Source organism: Mytilus trossulus, chromosome 2 (assembly GCF_036588685.1).
Source record: "Mytilus trossulus isolate FHL-02 chromosome 2, PNRI_Mtr1.1.1.hap1, whole genome shotgun sequence".
NCBI lineage: Eukaryota > Metazoa > Mollusca > Bivalvia > Mytilida > Mytilidae > Mytilus > Mytilus trossulus.
Genome location: NC_086374.1, coordinates 17209427 through 17231249, shown reverse-complemented (window position 1 = coordinate 17231249; position 21823 = coordinate 17209427). Strand labels below are relative to the sequence as shown.

The 21823-nt window shown below is 30.7% G+C and overlaps 1 protein-coding gene across 8 annotated transcripts in view; it reads right to left on the bottom strand.

The window, feature by feature from the left end:
* LOC134706621 (disintegrin and metalloproteinase domain-containing protein unc-71-like) overlaps positions 1–21467 on the bottom strand; it is a 53005-nt gene extending 31538 nt beyond the window's left edge. For all 8 annotated transcript variants that reach the window (XM_063565719.1, XM_063565721.1, XM_063565718.1 and 5 more), the window contains exons 1-5: positions 21269–21467; positions 19715–19866; positions 18180–18262; positions 15529–15595; positions 5721–5803 (exon numbers count right to left, since the gene is read on the bottom strand). In XM_063565719.1, coding sequence (XP_063421789.1) covers positions 5721–5803; positions 15529–15595; positions 18180–18262; positions 19715–19866; positions 21269–21335 — 452 coding nt within the window. In that variant the 5' untranslated portion in view covers positions 21336–21467. The remainder of the gene's footprint in view (positions 1–5720; positions 5804–15528; positions 15596–18179; positions 18263–19714; positions 19867–21268) is intronic.
* Positions 21468–21823: the final 356 nt, after the last annotated feature.

Below are 21823 nucleotides of genomic sequence, written 5' to 3'. Positions count from 1 at the left end.
AAAAACTTTAACCTGAGCGAGACAAACGGACGCACAGAGGCACACACCAGAAAACATAACGCCCTTCTACTATCATAGGTGGGGCATAAAAATGACAATTTGACAATATTTGTATGTCCATATCTTTAAGGAAGCTGGCTTGTCATATTTTAGATTTTTTGTCAGATTTTTCAGAATCCTCTGGTTTTATCCATTTGAATGCCTTGAAAAAATGTCCGGGTGACCTCCATTTTTCTTTCTGTAAATCTTTTACATGTAAAATGATAAGCCATCTGCAAAAGTCTTATAAAATTTTAATTACTTTTTTACAGTTTTTGAGAACTTCAACTTGTCAATGATAAAGCTTTGAAAAGTCAAAAGAGAATACTTTTCCGCCAAAATTTCAATGGCTAATATCTCAAAAACAAGCTCGGTGAGATATATATTTTTTTCGCTCTTTGGATTCCTTTAGTAATCCCCTATCTATATAAACTAGTGTTTTGAAAAATTAACTACTTTGAAACTGAGAAGCGAACTCCCTTAAAACTAAACTTGATGGAGTTCTCAATCCTTTAAAAAATAATTGCTCGTGTTATTAAAGTTATTCAGTTAAAGCCCTTTGGAAATTGATCAAATCTAATATCTGCTATATTTCCAGGTAAATATCATTCCTCAGCGGATCTAAAGAAATTAATGCTTTAAACTTATATTTACAAGTAAAATCGTTGATGACTCATCAGTCCTCATTAACACAGTGTTATACAACCTATAATCAGATTTATAGCCATAATGTCTTTAATATTAAATTCAGTGGGAAGTGTAAACATGACTTGAAAAGAGAAACAGAACAGATAAACAAACACATAAGACTTTCATTTGTATAACAAACTATCAACTGAAACATATTATTAATAATATAGTATAATAAAATAATATTTCAACTAACAGAACTAAACTGAATACCAGTAATGGCAGTAGTTCAGAAGATTTTTTTTAACCCATTTGATGCCATAATTCTCAATCTCAATTCTTTAATTTCCTTTTTTTCCCATATTATACTGTTTTCATGAAGATTTTTTATTAACTTTTCTCCCCTTCTCCCTTTCAGGAAGTTCGCCTGTCATGTTTTGGGATTTCTGTCAGATTTTCAGAATCCTCTGGTTTCATCCATTTGAATGCCTTAAAAACAATTGACAATTGACCCCCTTTTCTCTTTTTATAAATCTTTTACATCCATAATGATAAGCCATATGTAAAAGTTTATAAAATTTTAATTATTTTTAATAGCTTTTGAGAACTTTAACTTGTCAGTAATAAAGCTATGAAAAGTCAAGAGGGAATATTTTCCAGTCAAAAATTCAATGGCTAATATCTCAGGTTTTTTTTCAGTACACACACCTTTCTTTTTCATGTTAACAAGCAATAAATTTCCTTTTTCAAAGGTTGAATATTTGACGCTTTCAAAAAATATACTTGTGACAGTAATTTTCAAAATTTCAAAGAGTAACAAGAGTTAACCAATCTGCATGAATATGTTTTACAACCTTAAATTTGTAAAACACATACAATGTCTAAAATCAAACAAAAATCTTAAAAAAAGGATGAAACCTATTTTTGTATTCTGCAATATCCATGGCGTGCAGCCTATTAAGTTATTGGTATATCTATAAGAGTACAAAGTTCCAATGTAGCTTTTTTTAAGGGAATATATTTTTGCAATGGAGACTGATATTAAAAGAGGTCAGCCGTCACCTCATGTTATGGTTACTTATTGAACATATATTCAATCTCTAATTATCAAGAATACCCATTGCCTGTCTGACACACACTCCATGAATATGTATTACAGTCTCAATTCTTTATTGTGATAGGACAAGTAAACATGACATATAAAATCAAACTTCACACTTTCTTAAGGTTTTCCAATTAAGATTACTTCTAAAATTAATTGGTGAGTTGTAAGAAAATCAATTACGATGCAAGATCTTTTGATGTAAAGCACATAAAAATATCTTTCCAGGAGGCAAGAAAATCAATAGCAAGCCTCCTTCAAATTGCTTTACACAACACTAAATAATTCTGCAGTTTCAGATTATACATGCTAAAAAAATATAGAGTGTCTGATGTTCCCTGTTTTGACAGCAAACTCTTGCTTAATGTTTTTATTCAATCTACATTATACCTGTCAAACTTATATGATTTTAAACTTCTCATTTATATTTTTTTGGGGAAAAAAACCAAACAGATTTTTCAATTAAACTTAACTTTGATGAAAGATAAAAGATAATTCCATAACCATGATAACCTTTCAAAGGCAAAATTGATTGTTGATGGAATTAACTCTTTCTTAAACAATAATACCATTGTAAAGCCATATAAATATTACTCCTACATAATGCATGTTTTAAATATGTTTTAGTATTTACAAACTTGTTTCACAACTCAATCAAAACTAAGAGCAATTAGTAGATAATGTTGATGCAGGAAGCAGATACAATAAGAACATGGTTGAATGGCTGTTTGACTTTTGTCATGAATGGAATAACCATGCTTTAGATCATTTAAAGAACATTATTTCAATTTCAATTTGTTTTGTAGCAATGATATCTGATCATTAACAACATAAATCAGAACACAGCATTGCTTGTTATGACATAATTTTATTGACTTATCACAAAGAATTGTAAATTCTAGTTTTATAGCATGGTAAAAAGTCTCTTAGGATATAATTGACTCCTATCTAAAGTGCAAAATCCTTTCAGATGTTCTGCTATAATGCAAGCTAGCTTTTGAAAATTATGTGTTGCATTATAAGATAAGATATTTATCGATACATTATCATGAATAATTCATGGAAGCTAATATCATGACGTCTTCATGTTTTAACATTTATGCATAAAAGGAGATGTGTCCAGGAATTAGTCAATGAGGCAGCAGCCCAATGACACAAGTTAGCAAAATAATCTTTGACAGCCTTCAACAATAGACATGCATATGTCTACAAAATATAACAAGCTGTCAATGTATGTGCTAATCTAAAATAGAACCATATTGGGTTAACATTCGTGGCATGACCAAAATGCTCAAAAGGAGTACAATCAAAGTGAAAGTTCCTTTACATGCCTTTGTCTCATCATACATGAAAGCTTAATCCTAATCTTAAGCCACTCCTACCACCCCAACTCCTTTAAAACAATTAATCTTTTTTATTTATTTCAAATTATCATTTGGAGTGAGTTACATTGATTAACATTCAAATCTTGATGCTTCATGAAGCAGAAAATACAATAAGTTTGGCATATCAGTTTAACTGTATGACTTAGAATCACAACCATTATAGTTCAAAGATTGACAATTTGCCAACCTGCAATGTGTTAAAATTATTGACTTTGGCTTCTGCCAATATTATGAAGATAATTTTGATAATTTTGAAGAAATTTCCACTTTTATGATCAATGTTTTGAAGCACTTTATGAAGCATGCCTTCCTATCTTTTATCTTATTTCTACTTAAAACTCATCATAACTGACTTACACTTAAAGATAGAAGTTTCAAATATATATTATATTTCATTCAGTTTGAAGTTACATTATGGCTCACCATAAGGTATATGTACATTTTTACATCCAATTTCAAGCAAACATGTTGTACAATATTGCATTCCATTCATTAGTTGTTTTTTTTGTAATCTCAAATTTCTATTTCTACCTTTAGAATAAAATAAAGAATTGAAATGGGGGATGTGTCAAAGAGAAAACAACCTGACCAAAGAGCAGACAACAGCCGAAATTAAGGCCACCAATAGAAGTTTTCATCACAAACAATATCACATAAGTGAATTGTAACCTTAACTAGGGAAGAATGTATAAATTGATCAACCTGAGGGTAAAAAATCTAATCTAATTAAAAAATGTTATTTAGACATTCAAATTATCCATTCTAGATATATTTAATGAACAAATGCAATGTTGGGACTGTCCCAAGTAAGAAGCCTCTGACCTTTGTAAGTCTTTCACATTTTTTAAAAATTATGTCCATTTTCATGTTTCAGAGTTAAGTGAGATGTCAATTTTTGCTGAAATAGTTAACATTTCTGTTTTAGAGCCAACTGAACCTTGCCTCTGTGTGTAGGATTACTTCTATGTGTTGAAGACCCATTGGTGGCCTTGGGCTGTTTGTTGCTCTTTGGCTGGGTTGCTGTCTCTTTGACACATTCCCAATTCTCATTCTCAATTTTATGTTACAACAATAAAACAAATACATGTACATTTTTGTAGTAATTACAAGGCCTTTTATGTCATATTCACTTTGCTGTATGTTTTTTGCTCATTCTTGAAGGCTGTATGGTGACATATAATTGAACAAAATACTACTTTATTTGGTATCTGGTGGCAAGTTGTCTTATTGGCAATCATACTACATCTTCTTATTTTTAAATAAGTACATATACTTGTAGCATGATTAAATAAGATTTATGGTGTTATTTGATCACCAAGGAAAACTATATGCATTTGAGGAAACAAGAATATTTTATTTGCTTCTTTGTTTACATTAATTGTGTTTAAATATTGCTAATTAATTTCTGAGCCACAAGGAGTCTTATTTTGTTAGTAACACCAAATAATTGATGTTTTTTCTCAATTTAACTCAGCATGGACATTTAAAGCTTAGATATAAAGAAAGCGTCAATGAAAAATGATTCCACTGAAAAAACTATTTAACAAACACATCATTGCAATATTAAGTTCATATCAATAATATATGAGTTTGTGAAATAAAATCCAGACGCCATCAATTCCCATATAACAAAGACCTGGTGTATGGTAATCCATTATACAAAGTGAGGTTGCCTATTATCACAATAATAATGCTGTTTTTTATCAATTATACTCAAATGAAATAATGTCTATCAATATGATAACTGTCACAAAACAAACTTATGTTTACTATCCTACTGAGTTTGTAAATATAACTGCCAGATCCAGAGATGTCTCCAGTATTCTGATGAAACAAAATAGTCTCTACAGGGATGCTAAAGACTTGATGCCATTTACATTAACATGTTTTGAATTATTGAACTGATTACTGAATACCAGTGTATTTAAATCTGAAAAGAAACTATTTTACTTCTGTTCTTTGTCCATTTTTTAAATTTATTTCTCTTCTTCTGACGTTTGCTTGTTGATTGTGAACAATAATTTCTCAACACTATAAACCACCCTTTGTTTTATCAATCATGTTAATCATTGTTTGAGATTACGTTTATCAACGTGCAATCTCTCAGAATCAAACAAAAGTTATAACACTATGGCTATGCATGTAAAACATAATGGGTTTCTATCTAAAGTTAAGACTATCATTTGGCATTAAAATAAGAAAGACCATAGTATATAGGGAATGTGTATACTAAGTTTTAAGTTGATTGGACTTCAACTTCATCAAACTACCTTTACCAACAAATTTAACCAGAAGAGGGACAGACTGACGAACAGATGATCAAATGGAAGGACAAATGGACGAATGGAAAGACCAACAAAAAAAATAATGTCCCTAAACTTTCTTTCTATGACAAGCATTTGCAGCTTATTCCAGAAAATTACCATCATTTATTGAAACCTACCTTTGATGTTACACTTGACCAATAACTGCTGAAGTTTAACTGGTATTAAAGCTGGTTACCAGTAATTTGTTCTTATCATACCAACCTCAGAACCAGCATATCATTGTACAATTCTACATACCTTATCCCATGGCACGTACTGACAGCTACACTAGACCATTCATCTCTTTTAACTGTACCCTGATAGTAGCAATGCTCTACAGTCTGCAATATAAAAGGTACAATGACAAATTGTCAATTTTGGGTATTCATTTTTGAGAAGCTAGCAGCCTATGTTACAAAAGTGAGACATAGCGATCCTACATTCTGTTGTTGGCAGCATTCACAAATATTCACTCTATGGTTAAAATCTTTAAAATTTTTATAACTTTCTTTAACTGTCCTGGTTTCTACCAAACTTGGATAGAAGCTTGTTTATGATCAGTATCTAGAGGGACATTTTAAATAATTTTTTCTACATTTTTGTTGAGCCTGCGACTAACAGCAAAAGTAGACGAGACATTGGGTTCCTTGGAACCCTTACAAATTCTTTACCTCCATTTTAGTTTAATAGTGATTAAGTTTTAATGTTTCCCCACCTTTCGTGGTTTAAAAGACAATGGACCAACAACAAACTTTTGATACCTGTTTTATTGACTATTAATCACACAAGCCGGACACTTTCAAAGGTTTTTTAACTCTGGATGTAAATTATGAATGGTCCCAAACTAATATAAACAAGTACATTATTTGTACCACTATGAAATTCACAGAAAAAGGCCTATTTCATATCCATAACAAATAGGTCTTTCATATGACCATATATAATATGTTAAACCCTAGAACCTCTGGTCATCCAAATTTGGTTTTTTAAGATAACTTAAAATTGACCTTCCTAGATACATTAACCTAAACAAGGATTTGTATAGTTAGACACTTAAATTATGCTTTTTCCAATTTTTCAAGACGTTTCGGCCAATGGCCTTCTTCAGTTCTTTATTTTTCCTCTCAACTACATGGCTAACATCTGGTTAGATACATACATAGAGGTAGTTAAAGGAGATGTCATGAATGGTCTGAAACAGCGCAAATCAATAAATCTTACAACGAAAGAAGAAAACGCTCTTAAGGATATTTTACAAGATGATGATATAGTTATACGACCGGCAGATAAAGGATCAGGAATAGTAGTCATCAACAAAGAAGAATATTTTAAGAAACTAGAAGAGGAAATAACAAACAATGATACTTATTCTGAAACAGAGCAAAACACGACACATCAAATTACGAAAAAGGTAAAATCTTTAGTAAATAGAATGAAAAAAGAGGGATCAATTTCTGGGGAAATGAAAACTTATTTAATACCAAAACATCCACATCCAGCAAAATTAAAAGGAAACCCAAAAATCCACAAACAAAACAAACCATATAGAACAATAGTTAACGGGATAGGTACTGCCACTGAAAAAATTGCAGAAATAGCAGAAAAGGAACTAGACAACTATGTTATCAACTCACCAAGTTATATTAGAGATACTACAGATTTTTTAGATAAACTTTCAAAAGTAAAACAGCCAATACCAAAAAACAGTATATTATTTTGTTTTGATGTAGTAAAATTATACCCATCTATTCCTAGAGAAGAAGGAATAAAAGCATGTAAAAAAGCTCTTGACACCAGGAAAAATAAAGAAATACCAACCAATGATATTCTACAAATGATAAAATTAGTTTTAGAGGGAAATAACTTCAGATTAATTGACAGAGATTTCCTGCAAAATGAAGGTGTGGCTATAGGGTCAAAACTAGGAAAAAATTTTGCATGTACTTATATGCGACAATGGGATAAAGCACTGGAAAAATTCAAAGAGAAACCATTGTTTTATAAACGCTTCATTGATGATGGTTTTGGAATTTGGACTCATGGCGAACAAAAAACTCAAGGAATTTATGGACTTTGCAAACTCAATAAATGACAAAATAAAGGTGGAACTTAGGTACAACAGCAATCAAATTGAATTCTTGGATACACTTGTGAAAATAAAAAATGGTAAATTAACAACAGACCTTTATACCAAGCCAACTGATAAACATATATATGTTCACAGCAAATCATGCCATCCAAAAAATGTAAAAAGGGCAATTCCATATGGTTTAGCATTACGATTAAGAAGAATTTGTGAAAATGAAGATGACTACCAAAAACATAGACAAGAACTGAAATTACAACTGCGAAAAAGAGGCTACAACGGAAAATTTATTGAAAACCAACTAAAAAGAGCAGACAACTTAAATAGAAAAGAGCTATTACAGAGAAAAAATGAAATTAAAAAAACATCAGAACGCATACCTCTTGTTGTAACCTTTACGGATTTATTACCTGATATTCATGACATTGTTAAAAAAAGAATTAATATTCTACATAACTGTAACTTGATGAAAGAAATATTTCCAGAACCACCACTAGTAGCTTATAGAAGAGATAGAAACTTAGCAGACATAATTGTACATGGAAAACTAAATAAGATCACCAAAAAAAGTACCAACTACAGCAACAACAAAACATGTAAAGAAGAATGTGAAGTTTGCGAAATTGAAAGAAATGAAGAAAAAATTATACTCGGAGATAAAACATTCAACCTCAAAAAGAACATTCATGGATGTCAACTAGTAAATCTTATTTATGGACTTCACTGTGAAAAATGTAACCACTATGTCTATGTTGGAGAAACAGAAAGATCACTAAACGAAAGAATAAAAGAACATCTTGCAGATATCAGACATGATAGAGATACAGCTGTGGCAGAACATTTCAACCAAGAGGATCATTGCAAAGAGGACATCACAGTTCAGGTTCTGCAACAGATTTATGATAAATCAGCAAATTACAGGAGATATATTGAGGCACAATGGATGCAAAAACTTAATACAATTAGACCATTTGGAGTTAACGTTAAAAAGGAATGACTTTAATTGATCAAAACTTATAAAATTTAACTTTAATTCATGCTAAAGTATTGTGACGTCATGTTATTGTGACGTTAAAGTATTATGACGTCATGACGTTTCCAAGGACATTTAGCTATAACATCTTATCAATGATTGAATGTAATGTCAGCCATGTAGTTGAGAGGAAAAATAAAGAACTGAAGAAGGCCATTGGCCGAAACGTCTTGAAAAATTGGTTTATTTAAACAATTATATAAAGTATGTTCCCTATTGGAATTTTGAAAACAAGGATTTTTATTCAAACCCTATAAAAGGATGGAAGATTGTGAGGAGATGGAACATGGCAGACTGGAATTTCTAAGAATAACTGACAAGAAGGTTAGATATATTTCACATTTAAACTTTTTAAATTCCTGCATTAAAGACAACGTGGTTCCAAATGGATTTCAACTAAAATGGAAATTTAATCTAGATGCAAAACCAGAAATTATTCAAAAAAGCAAAACAGTACTTCATGATGCTTCAATGAAACTCTTAAACTTATCGATTAATGTATGTGAAAACAAAATTAATGAAACTAGTATTACCCTAAATCAACTGTCCAATAAGCTATGTGATACAGATGTAGATAGTTACCACAAAATCAAAATGGAAGCAAGAAATCTGTTAAAAAACAACAAAGAGGAATATGACAACAGAAAGAAGTCAAAGATGAAAAGGATAAGACAAAATCAACTCTATAGCTGCAATTGTAACACAGATATGGTCAAAAATAATTTCCAGAAATTGTCAAATGACAGTGGTCAAATCAGGGATGATGATCTTATAAAAATGAAAGTGAGAGGAGATGGAAATTGTTTCTACAGATGTATAAGCCTTTTTCTATATGGCATTGAAAACCACCATAATAAAATAAGACAAGCAACAGTAAAGTATATGAAAGAACATAAAGATAGATTTTTACCTTTCATAGATGAAAACTTTAATTTACACATGGCTCATCAATCTATGACTGATGGCACACTAGAATCGTGGGCAACAGAAGCTGAAATAATTGCAGTTGGTGAAATGTATGACTACACAATATTTGTAAAAACTAAAATAGATGGAGCAGTTGCATGGATAAAATATTCACCAATGAATGGTGCACTTGATAAAGAAAGATGGATAGCCATTGAGCATTTACAAAATCATTTTAATTTATTGAAATTTAAGCAGAAAAAGTGTGTATGTAAGCAGATTCAACTTACAACAAGTAACATTCAGGAACAAAACAACATGGTTAGAAACAGAAAAGTACAAAATGATGAGATAGATTGGTTTGATCAAACTAACATGAAAGATAATAGTAATAAAGACATAGAACCAGTTACTTACAGACCGGAGAAAGAAAAGAAAAGTATTCAAGAAAACGAAGTCACAAATACAAGTTGCCCAGTCATTAATCTGTCTAGTAAAAATCTAAATACAGAACACATGTCATTGTTATCAAAAGGATTGTCTTTCATTCCTGCTCAAAAGAAGGTAAACATTGGTAAGGTTTTAGCAGATTTAACAGAATGGGAAAGAAGAATGAGACTAAAAGAATATTTTTACAACATCAAGGAACATGAAGAAATTAAAGAGAAATCAGAATGCAGTAAAACACGTAGAAAAAATAAAGATTTTACACCAAAACCAGGAAAAAACATCTGGTTAGATACATACATAGAGGTAGTTAAAGGAGATGTCATGAATGGTCTGAAACAGCGCAAATCAATAAATCTTACAACGAAAGAAGAAAACGCTCTTAAGGATATTTTACAAGATGATGATATAGTTATACGACCGGCAGATAAAGGATCAGGAATAGTAGTCATCAACAAAGAAGAATATTTTAAGAAACTAGAAGAGGAAATAACAAACAATGATACTTATTCTGAAACAGAGCAAAACACGACACATCAAATTACGAAAAAGGTAAAATCTTTAGTAAATAGAATGAAAAAAGAGGGATCAATTTCTGGGGAAATGAAAACTTATTTAATACCAAAACATCCACATCCAGCAAAATTAAAAGGAAACCCAAAAATCCACAAACAAAACAAACCATATAGAACAATAGTTAACGGGATAGGTACTGCCACTGAAAAAATTGCAGAAATAGCAGAAAAGGAACTAGACAACTATGTTATCAACTCACCAAGTTATATTAGAGATACTACAGATTTTTTAGATAAACTTTCAAAAGTAAAACAGCCAATACCAAAAAACAGTATATTATTTTGTTTTGATGTAGTAAAATTATACCCATCTATTCCTAGAGAAGAAGGAATAAAAGCATGTAAAAAAGCTCTTGACACCAGGAAAAATAAAGAAATACCAACCAATGATATTCTACAAATGATAAAATTAGTTTTAGAGGGAAATAACTTCAGATTAATTGACAGAGATTTCCTGCAAAATGAAGGTGTGGCTATAGGGTCAAAACTAGGAAAAAATTTTGCATGTACTTATATGCGACAATGGGATAAAGCACTGGAAAAATTCAAAGAGAAACCATTGTTTTATAAACGCTTCATTGATGATGGTTTTGGAATTTGGACTCATGGCGAACAAAAACTCAAGGAATTTATGGACTTTGCAAACTCAATAAATGACAAAATAAAGGTGGAACTTAGGTACAACAGCAATCAAATTGAATTCTTGGATACACTTGTGAAAATAAAAAATGGTAAATTAACAACAGACCTTTATACCAAGCCAACTGATAAACATATATATGTTCACAGCAAATCATGCCATCCAAAAAATGTAAAAAGGGCAATTCCATATGGTTTAGCATTACGATTAAGAAGAATTTGTGAAAATGAAGATGACTACCAAAAACATAGACAAGAACTGAAATTACAACTGCGAAAAAGAGGCTACAACGGAAAATTTATTGAAAACCAACTAAAAAGAGCAGACAACTTAAATAGAAAAGAGCTATTACAGAGAAAAAATGAAATTAAAAAAACATCAGAACGCATACCTCTTGTTGTAACCTTTACGGATTTATTACCTGATATTCATGACATTGTTAAAAAAAGAATTAATATTCTACATAACTGTAACTTGATGAAAGAAATATTTCCAGAACCACCACTAGTAGCTTATAGAAGAGATAGAAACTTAGCAGACATAATTGTACATGGAAAACTAAATAAGATCACCAAAAAAAGTACCAACTACAGCAACAACAAAACATGTAAAGAAGAATGTGAAGTTTGCGAAATTGAAAGAAATGAAGAAAAAATTATACTCGGAGATAAAACATTCAACCTCAAAAAGAACATTCATGGATGTCAACTAGTAAATCTTATTTATGGACTTCACTGTGAAAAATGTAACCACTATGTCTATGTTGGAGAAACAGAAAGATCACTAAACGAAAGAATAAAAGAACATCTTGCAGATATCAGACATGATAGAGATACAGCTGTGGCAGAACATTTCAACCAAGAGGATCATTGCAAAGAGGACATCACAGTTCAGGTTCTGCAACAGATTTATGATAAATCAGCAAATTACAGGAGATATATTGAGGCACAATGGATGCAAAAACTTAATACAATTAGACCATTTGGAGTTAACGTTAAAAAGGAATGACTTTAATTGATCAAAACTTATAAAATTTAACTTTAATTCATGCTAAAGTATTGTGACGTCATGTTATTGTGACGTTAAAGTATTATGACGTCATGACGTTTCCAAGGACATTTAGCTATAACATCTTATCAATGATTGAATGTAATGTCAGCCATGTAGTTGAGAGGAAAAATAAAGAACTGAAGAAGGCCATTGGCCGAAACGTCTTGAAAAATTGGTTTATTTAAACAATCATATAAAGTATGTTCCCTATTGGAATTTTGAAAACAAGGATTATGCTTTTTCGTCAAATGAAACTTGAGTGGTAATCAATAATAATTACATTTAAGAATGAATAAAGTCCTTTACCATTACAACATTGTCTATACGTGACAAAAATAAGAAAACAACTTGAAAAAGTCACGTTACAATATCCCAAGTGACGAGTAGTAGTAGTGGCAAGTAGCGAAGTCTCACCACGGAAGAGATAACAAAACCGCGAGATTCCAATCCCTCTTACTATACAAATCATTTACATACATAGAAATTGGCCTACAAATAATAGTCTTGCAAAAACAAAAGAGGTAACCTAAATTAAGTTTGGGCTGTAAAATTATTTATAGGGCAGCTCATCATGACATCTTGGACTAAAATATATACTAGACCCATGGAAGATTATATCAATATAATACTTCCATGCTAGATCATAGCCATGGAATCCAAAATAATACTTTTGTAATTCATGACATCATAATTTTCAAGATAAAAGATTAATACAAAACACTCATTTATTATTAACTTGTATCACCTTCATTCAACATTTACTTAATAAACAACCCGGTGAAAAGATCAAAGAGATAACATCAGATCAAAGGGTTATAACTCATCTACAGGTAATAGACAGAATGGATTAATACAATGGCTATTATGTAAAGTAAATTATTGTTATATTATTACAGGTAATAGTAAAGGTTAATTGGATAGTAATCTGTAGGGATTCCAGAATTAACACAGCAGGATCTTTAACATTGTTCAACAGAACTAGAAGAATTTACCTGTGGAGGAACAATGTCTGGAAGGATATCACACACATCTGCAAGCCTTTTTTTAAAACATTGTACAGTTTTAAGTTTTCGAAGAGAACCACTGGCATGGCTGGCAGCCCTTGGGCTGTTGGCAATACTCGTTAAAATAAGCAAACAGTGGCTTATTTTACTTGAATAGTTTGTTAAACCATTCAAGTAAAATAAATCTGTGTGTTGTGCCTTGCTTATGTATAAGTGTGCAATGATCCTAGAGTTATAACTTAATGTGGTGGCCTCCTCACTCACGCAATCTAGCATGATGCTGATTGTATGGTTTAAGGGGGACCCCTCATAGAAATACATGGAATCAGTTTGAATGATTGGATTCATCAGGAATCTTCATCAATGAATAAAAACATGCTTTTTGTTCATGAGACAGCAACCCATCTCATGCTCAATATTCAACAATTAAGCAAACTACCAAAGATTTGTCATATATACTGGATTCCCTGAGCAATTCGTAAATGTTGATAACAAATTAATCAAATAAGTAAAAGTGTTGCCTAGCAGGAACCTTGCAATAGTAATTTTCATTTGTCCTATGATTCTATCCTTCATGATCAACTTGGGTCAAACTAAAAACATTTAAATAAGAACATCAATATTTTAAACATTGAACACAAAAATTTCATGGTTGTGTGTCTCTAGTACATGATTAAATGTATCAACATCACTTCTAATGCTAGCAGTAATACTAAAACATTAATCTAATGAAAAAATACACCACTGTGTCATTCATCAAATGATCTTGCATGTGTGTTTACCAGAACTTTTGTTACATATGACAAATTCTACAACAGAGCCCACAAATCAACTAATTGTAGATCAAGTTTTTTTGGGTGATAGGTCTTTTCAATAGATAAATCATCCTCAATTTTTAAAACCCACTATATAGCTAAATATCTAGATCTCTGTTCAATGTTGACTCTAACTTCAACTGTGTAGATATAGAAGTATCTGCCTTTTCTTCAAATCACTTTCAATGTAATTAGAGTAAAACTTTCTTAATTAAACAGTTCCAACATACCAGTAAGAACAAAGTAAAGCATTACATGGATGAACTCTTTCTTAATTAAGCAGAGTTTACAGCTGATCTGGCAATTTTCTCTAAGATTATGCTAAAGCACCTGTTATATCAGGAAAGTCTATTACAGGAACAAAAAATATTTGGAACACCCAGAACATTATTTGAAAGAAAACATGATATTATATCAGAAAACTTTATTTATAAATGATTTAGAATTTTAGGATAGAAAACTGGTGGAGGAGACCCTGGACTCAGTCATTATTTTGTCATCATTTTGTTTGTTCTACTCAGATTTAGGAAAATCAACTGATCAAAACACTGGATATTGTGTTTTGAGCACACAATCTGTACTTTAAGTACTGAGTTTGTTTATTGTCATACTGCAACAGGTATATGTTATAAGATATATGTATTAACTTTTGAGAGAACCTATCTTTGACCTACAATCAGGTCTAGTCTTTCTTCTAATTTGTTTTAAGATGAAATACAAACAGCTGTTTTTCCAGGAGTTCAATTTAATCATGTTAATGAAGTGTTGAATTGACTATATACAAGTACCATGTATCTTTATGTTATACTTCATTTATCTTTGTACATTTGTACTCTAAATATATAAATGTTAAAGATATATTTTTGAAATTTCCAAATCCTAATTAGGAAATATAACGTATGTAAATTGTTTACCTTAAGCTTTAAACAATGCAAATATATATACATGTATATCAATTCTTAAATTACAATATTTGAAAATCAATTTTTGCTTTAACATTGTAAAAGAATACGAATAGAATTCCAACAATAATTTATGCATTGCTCCACAAGATTTATATTCCAGCTTGACTGTATTGATTGAGGAAAGACTTTAAAGATTTGATTTTGTCCAGGAAGATGATCATTTATCATTTACTCCCAGCAACAAGGAGAAAGTTAATCTAAAATCAATGTTATATCTATCATAGCTTAACAGTATTAATTCTATTATATCTTGACATAAGAATTCTAATTAGAGTACAAACTTCGAAACTTCATATTTCTCCATTCTTGTAGGAAAATATTTAGGATCGAAATTAATTATTTTAAGATTTGACAGCTGATTTTACGATCAATCTCATGCAATTGTCAGGGTATAATTCAACTATACAACCATAGCAATCAATTTGTGCTCTAAAATTCTCATTTACTTTCTGTAATTGTACAATACTGCATGCTATTTATTTAAACTGAACAAAATAAATATTGGAAGACTCAAGTGGAAACAAAGACAACTGTTATTTATATACCTTGCTAATAATTTGTTGGTTTTCTTCTAGGTAATGTTTGACCTGAATTCCTGAAGACAGCAGAGCACTGAAAATATATATTTATTTAAATCAATAGAATTCTCTACCATGCACATCAAAATGTATCAAAATTTAACTAAATTAACAAAAATTAAACTTTCAGAAGAAAAACAGATACATGACAGACAAATCATTGCAAATTGACAGATAAACACAGACGAACAATTACAGACCAGAAAATATAAGTCCCCCTTCTGTGGTAGATAGGTCATAATAATCCATATTTATGAAGAATTATCTTATCATGCTTTGAAAATAATAGTGTTCAATAGAGTTAAATTTTTTCCATGAAGACATTAAAAACACATTGTAATATTCTTTGTACACAAATGTACACCATGTATACTTTTGAATAACAATATTCAGATGTGACCCTTAATTGTTAATTGTTACAAGGAAATGTATATTTAAAAGGAATGGAAACGCGGCCGACTTCAAAGAAAATATTATGATGCATCTCTTGCTTTGACCGGGTGTTAATTACACCCCATCGTTCTAACTTGCTCATTACTTATCTGGTAGAAGTTATCGAACGTGGTCATTTAATCTGACACTAGTTATCTAACTTGACAATGATATTTTTTTCTTCTTAGGCATGTTTCTGTAATAAAAAATAACGACTAAAACATCATTCTAAGGGGCATTGGCGCAAAATAAATCATATTATTGTTTTTTAGAAGATAATTTGAAATACACATTCTATTGTAGAGTAACGGTACTTACATTGTGTAGTACGAACGTGGTAAAGTAGCTAAGTGATAAATCATGAAACGAAAAATAAATTAATCCAAGAAAAAAAACATAACAAACAACCACATGCAAAGTTACTAATAAAAAAAAATATTATTCAATTTTTTTTATCGTGATATTTCATGAAGGTATGTCACAATCAGATGATATCCGACATTTTACGAGTGTTTAAAAGTTTTCATGCAAAATAAAGGACATTTTAAAAATGTAACTAAATGACTGTTAAAGAAAGAAGTAAATAAATTATTATGAAGGAAGGAAAATGTAAACAACTGCATAATTATCTAGATAAAAGAACTCAGATTACAGGTGTTATAATAAACAACGGCATGCAGGATGTTCCAATTTGCAGGTATAATGTATCATGTATCAATGATAAGCTAATTTGTCTCTGGTCTTACATACTTGTAAGATGTAAAAAAATTAATAATGTCGAGCTCACCTGTTAATTAATGCTAAATTATGCAGAGATGCAATACATTTTCTAATTAGAAACAGTTATAGAACTTTCCCACATTCGCATTTTATTTATTTTAACACCAAAGGAATACTTTTGCGGCCTATAGACTACTGCTCTAGGAGAAAAAAGGAAGGAACAGTTTTGCTGCTTCCTGTATGGTAATTTTCGGCAACGCTTTATAATGGCAAACTGCATTACCAAACAACGATTTAGTATCTAAAGCAGCATTTGACAAAAAAAATGCATATCATTTTACATGGTATATAAAAAGGCACAATAAATCCGGGATTTATTGTGCCTTTTTATATACGATTCCCAATCGTGTCTTCTTTATATTTCTCGTCTGTTATTTCAAACAAAATGGCGTCAATGTGCACTATAAACATGGGATTTTGAAAAATCATAGCTAATTCGTTTTTATCACCATTTTCATAAAACCAACACTATGCGATAGAAAAAAGACTAAGCTTTTAAATTATATGTCAATGTCACATCTATTTCAAGTATTTATTTAACTTATACCAAAATACAAAGTGTCGATGTATTTGTTGACGCACAACTTCAAATTTTCAACATGTTTCGAAATAAAATCATATATATTGTACCAATTTCATTTAGTATTCGTAATGTAGACCAAACTGTAGGAAAATATTCCTTCTTTAAAATGATATCTCATTTTCTCACTTTTTTCTTTCTACTTTCAAATATAATAAAGAAATCGTAGTGCACTCCCAGATTGATAGACATATTTTGACAGAATATTGAAACTCAAAACTGAAATTTCGAAAAATCGTAGAAAATTCTTAAAAGTTACAAGAAACTTCAAAAAGAGCGTAAGCGATAGAATAAGGTTTTAGCTTCATAATAATATCAACTGTTTTGTTTTGCACTTCGTAGTTTTCAAGTTTTAGAAAGAAAAAAAAACACAGTATTTTTTGTTTTGTAATCCGGATGAAACTCCCTCAATTTTCAAGACCGAGGTCTATTCTAATGAGAATTTACTCAATACAATATTACAAACGTATGTTTGATGAGGCATTAAAATGATACCTAAGGCCTTACTTTTTGCTAGGAATAAAATTTTATTCTTAGTTTCGGGTTTCTCTCTCATTTTTATCGTCTCAAGCAAGATGACTCCGTGAATTAAAAGACTGATTTATATGACAGGAAATGGAATCCGTCATGATTTTTCATATTATTCATCATACTTCCGCCTGAGCCAGACATGGTTTATAGCTCTGCGGGTGCGCTGCGGGTATCCCGATTGATCTCGAGCCGCGTTTCCATTCCTTTTAAATATACAATTCCTTGATTGTTAATAGTGTGTATTCTGTATTTTTAAGAAACCATATTAGTACATTGTCATATCATATATACTTACTCATTCTTTTTCAGTCTTAACTTTTGTCCTTGTCCATTAATCATCAACTGGAAGGTGACATGCTCAAGATGTTCATGAGTTCCCTGCAGAAATTTAAAGTTTACAATTATAAAAATAGGCAGAATTATTACATGTATCATTGTTTATCATGTTTATGTCCTAGTCTTTTATTATCAAATATGACTTACAATGACTTACTTGAAATGAACAATGTTAAATTAAGAAAATAAAACTAGTTTCAAATAGTTAATCAAAGCATCATCAATACTGTAATCCTGACGTTTTTTTTAAGAGTTCCATATCCCCCTCCCCCACCAGAATAAACTGTCGGGCCTACATGTATTGCATCTATTTCTAAGAATGGAGGGGCTTAAGTAGGAACTTTGTTCCAATTTTTTAGCTAGTCCAATTTTGATTTCTTATCACGGTTTTATTACTTTTTCTTTATATATATAATTTTATCGGACCACAGATGAATTATCACGTTGTGATTGGTTAAACACCGTCACCTGGTGACCCCCTATGAGACCATATGGGGTTAGTAAGTTTCATATGGGGTTCGTGACGCGTTAATTGCGACGTCATTTATTAATGTTGTTGTGTTTCATTGTTTATTTTTCAACAAAACGCCACAGAAAAAGTCCAGCGGCCGATAAATTCGTTATATGGTTAACTACTGACCCCCTACGGATCCATAGAGGGTGAATAAAATTCATAGGGGAATTGGCCTCCGGCCTCACCCCCTATGGATTTTACTAACCCTCTATGGATCCGTACGGGGTCAGTGTCGAACCATATAACTTATAATAGTAAATATACATGTATACCAATTCATCAGTCCTGTTAGACATTTTAATAAGGCAACCATCAAAACATGGGATAAGTGATTTTGGCCAAAAATGTAAATTAGTGTTACATGTACAATGTATGACAACATTTCTATTAATAAAAGAGGCCAAAGGGACATTCTTAAGTCTATAGATGTAAGCAGATGTTGTAAGAGTGCTGAGGAGAAAATCTCCATTTTGTCTCCCTAAATTTACTTTTGAAAGTATTTCCATGTTTTCTGTATCTAAGAACATTTTTAAAATGTACATGATGTACATGTACAAATGTATTGATATTTGATAAACAAAAAAATATATACATGTATGAAACTGAAAACGAATGGTCTGAAGGATTCTTTTCATTTCCATAATCTGCTTATAAATATTTAGTGCATGTACTTTTGCCCAAATATTTCAATATTGATATTTCAATTTTAGAAGCTCTATGACGTCAATGGTTTTGATGCCAATGGAAATACATATTTTCAAGGAAGTGTAGTACATTTTTCATTAAAATTAGACTTACTAATTTCTAGAAAAAAAGGCATTGAAAATGCACTTTTTAAACAACAACAAAATATTAAATTACTTTTTGATGATGTGAAGTCTTCATCTAGAAAAAAAGTTCCTTATTCTCAATTAAAAATGTAGCAAAACACTTATTAATAATTATATTTCATACTTTTCAATCAATGAATCTGAACTTACATGATGTCTTATCTGTTTTTCACGAGTTGAAATGGCGATCTGGTCTGCTTTCTTATGGACTCTTTTAGGAAATATAATTTCGAATGGTCGTGGAATGTTATCCCAAAGGTATTTATTGTATGGGTGTTCTAGTAACTTGGCTATGTCTGAATCTAAAATTAAAATTCATAATGAGAATACATGTTAAAAAAAATATATGTAATCACACAAAAAAAAAACTTTTGCGCTTCAGTGTAATTATAAATCAAAGATTGTTTAAGACAAAAATCATTTTGTGCTGGTATTGAGAGATTCACTGTAAAAACAGGATGATTGCTATTGCTTGAAAATGATCCTGTAGCCAAATATTTATCAAAAAGATCAATCAAAGAACATGAATATAAGGAATAACTTTCCCATGTACAAACTTTTAAAGCAGATGTAAGCATACATTTTACATGTAACATGTAAAATGTACAAAAAATGTAGTAAATAATTTTTTTAAAGTGTTAATTCTTTAAGTTTTAAAACAATCTTCTGTCAAAACAATTTAAAAAAAATAAAAGACATACATGTATATACGTTAAGGACATGTCAATATGAAGACGTGTAGCTATGGCTGAACTGGTTGTAACCCAAAAATGTCTCAACATATACAGCATCTTTCATATAAGTCATCTTGAACTCCATGTTGCAGACTTCATTGAGATTCAATCATTGTATACAGATGAAAAACAGCAACAACATGCTCTTTTTTTGTTCAAGTGTGTGCATTTATTTTAAGTCATTTTACAATATGATTTACGAGGTAACACCTTTGATACATGAAGATGTAGATCATCCATTTCAAAAAGCAGATAAGCATTTGTAATCAATATTTTTACATAAAGATTATAGCTAGAGTGGGCACGGGTGGACTGCCCATGGAGGGCAGGTGGAAAAACCAAAATTCACAATGCTGTCGTGTACATGTACATGTACATGTACTAGAAAATTTCTACACATGTAAATGTCGTTCTAAACTCAGATTCTACTTTGTTGTAAACATGTAGGCATTATTGATTAGTAAAAAAAATACTCATAATGTCATTAGACAAGAATTATTACCATAACTCATCATGAAAGTACCCCCATTACTACTCTACTACAAAGTTGTAAACAAATGTGAAAGTTGCTGCAGCAATATTTTAATATTTTTAAAACATCATGAACATAGAAAAAACAATTCATTGTCGATATCCATCCAAATGGGGAAGACTTTCCTCTGCAAACATAGGAACTTGTCTCTGAAATAATATACTTTAATGCTTTGTTTGGTAAAGCCAAAGGTGTAAAATTAAAATATAGGTACAGTGTATGGTACACATGTATCTTTTAACAGAGATGGATGGTTTCAATATAATTATATATGATATTTTGTTGTGTTATTCTATTTATGTTACAGTTTTGTACATGAAAAATAATAATTAATGAGATGCAAAGATGAGTCATTCAGTTACAAAGAACACATCCTTTGATGTTTTCACGTGTATCGATTTTTGACAGCGATGACAAAAAAAATTGATGATATCTTACCAGAATTTACACCGGGTATTCCTTGAACAAAAACAATTCCATAGAAAAGAAATAATATAAATCCCATTCTTTCACATTTTGCAGTTTTTTCGGTTCTATAGTTTTAATTTAAGGCATCTTTTTTTGTCTAGTGTGCTTCCAAGTTCAGTCCATTTGAAATCAAGCATTTGTTTGTTTCAGATTCAAGGGAAACAACTCTAACTTGAAAACATCAGACAAGCGCTGATAGTGCTGAGGGAATACCTTACACATAACACACCTTTGATTTATTATTAGGCGTCTATGAAATTGCTAATTATCGGTTTTCATTATTGACAGTATTTATTTTATACAACACAATACAATACAAATATATTTTATATTTGGAACCTTAGACAAACTGTTATTAGTAGTCTCAGTTGGAACCAAGCAAGATGATTTATTTAATCAAAAATTTCAGAATTTTCATTTCCATGTTATGAAGAGAGATTTTATCCTGAAAAAAGAGAATTTTCCAATTTTGAACAATAACACAAAAATGCATCCATCACCTTTAATTAAACTTTGGTGAATTGT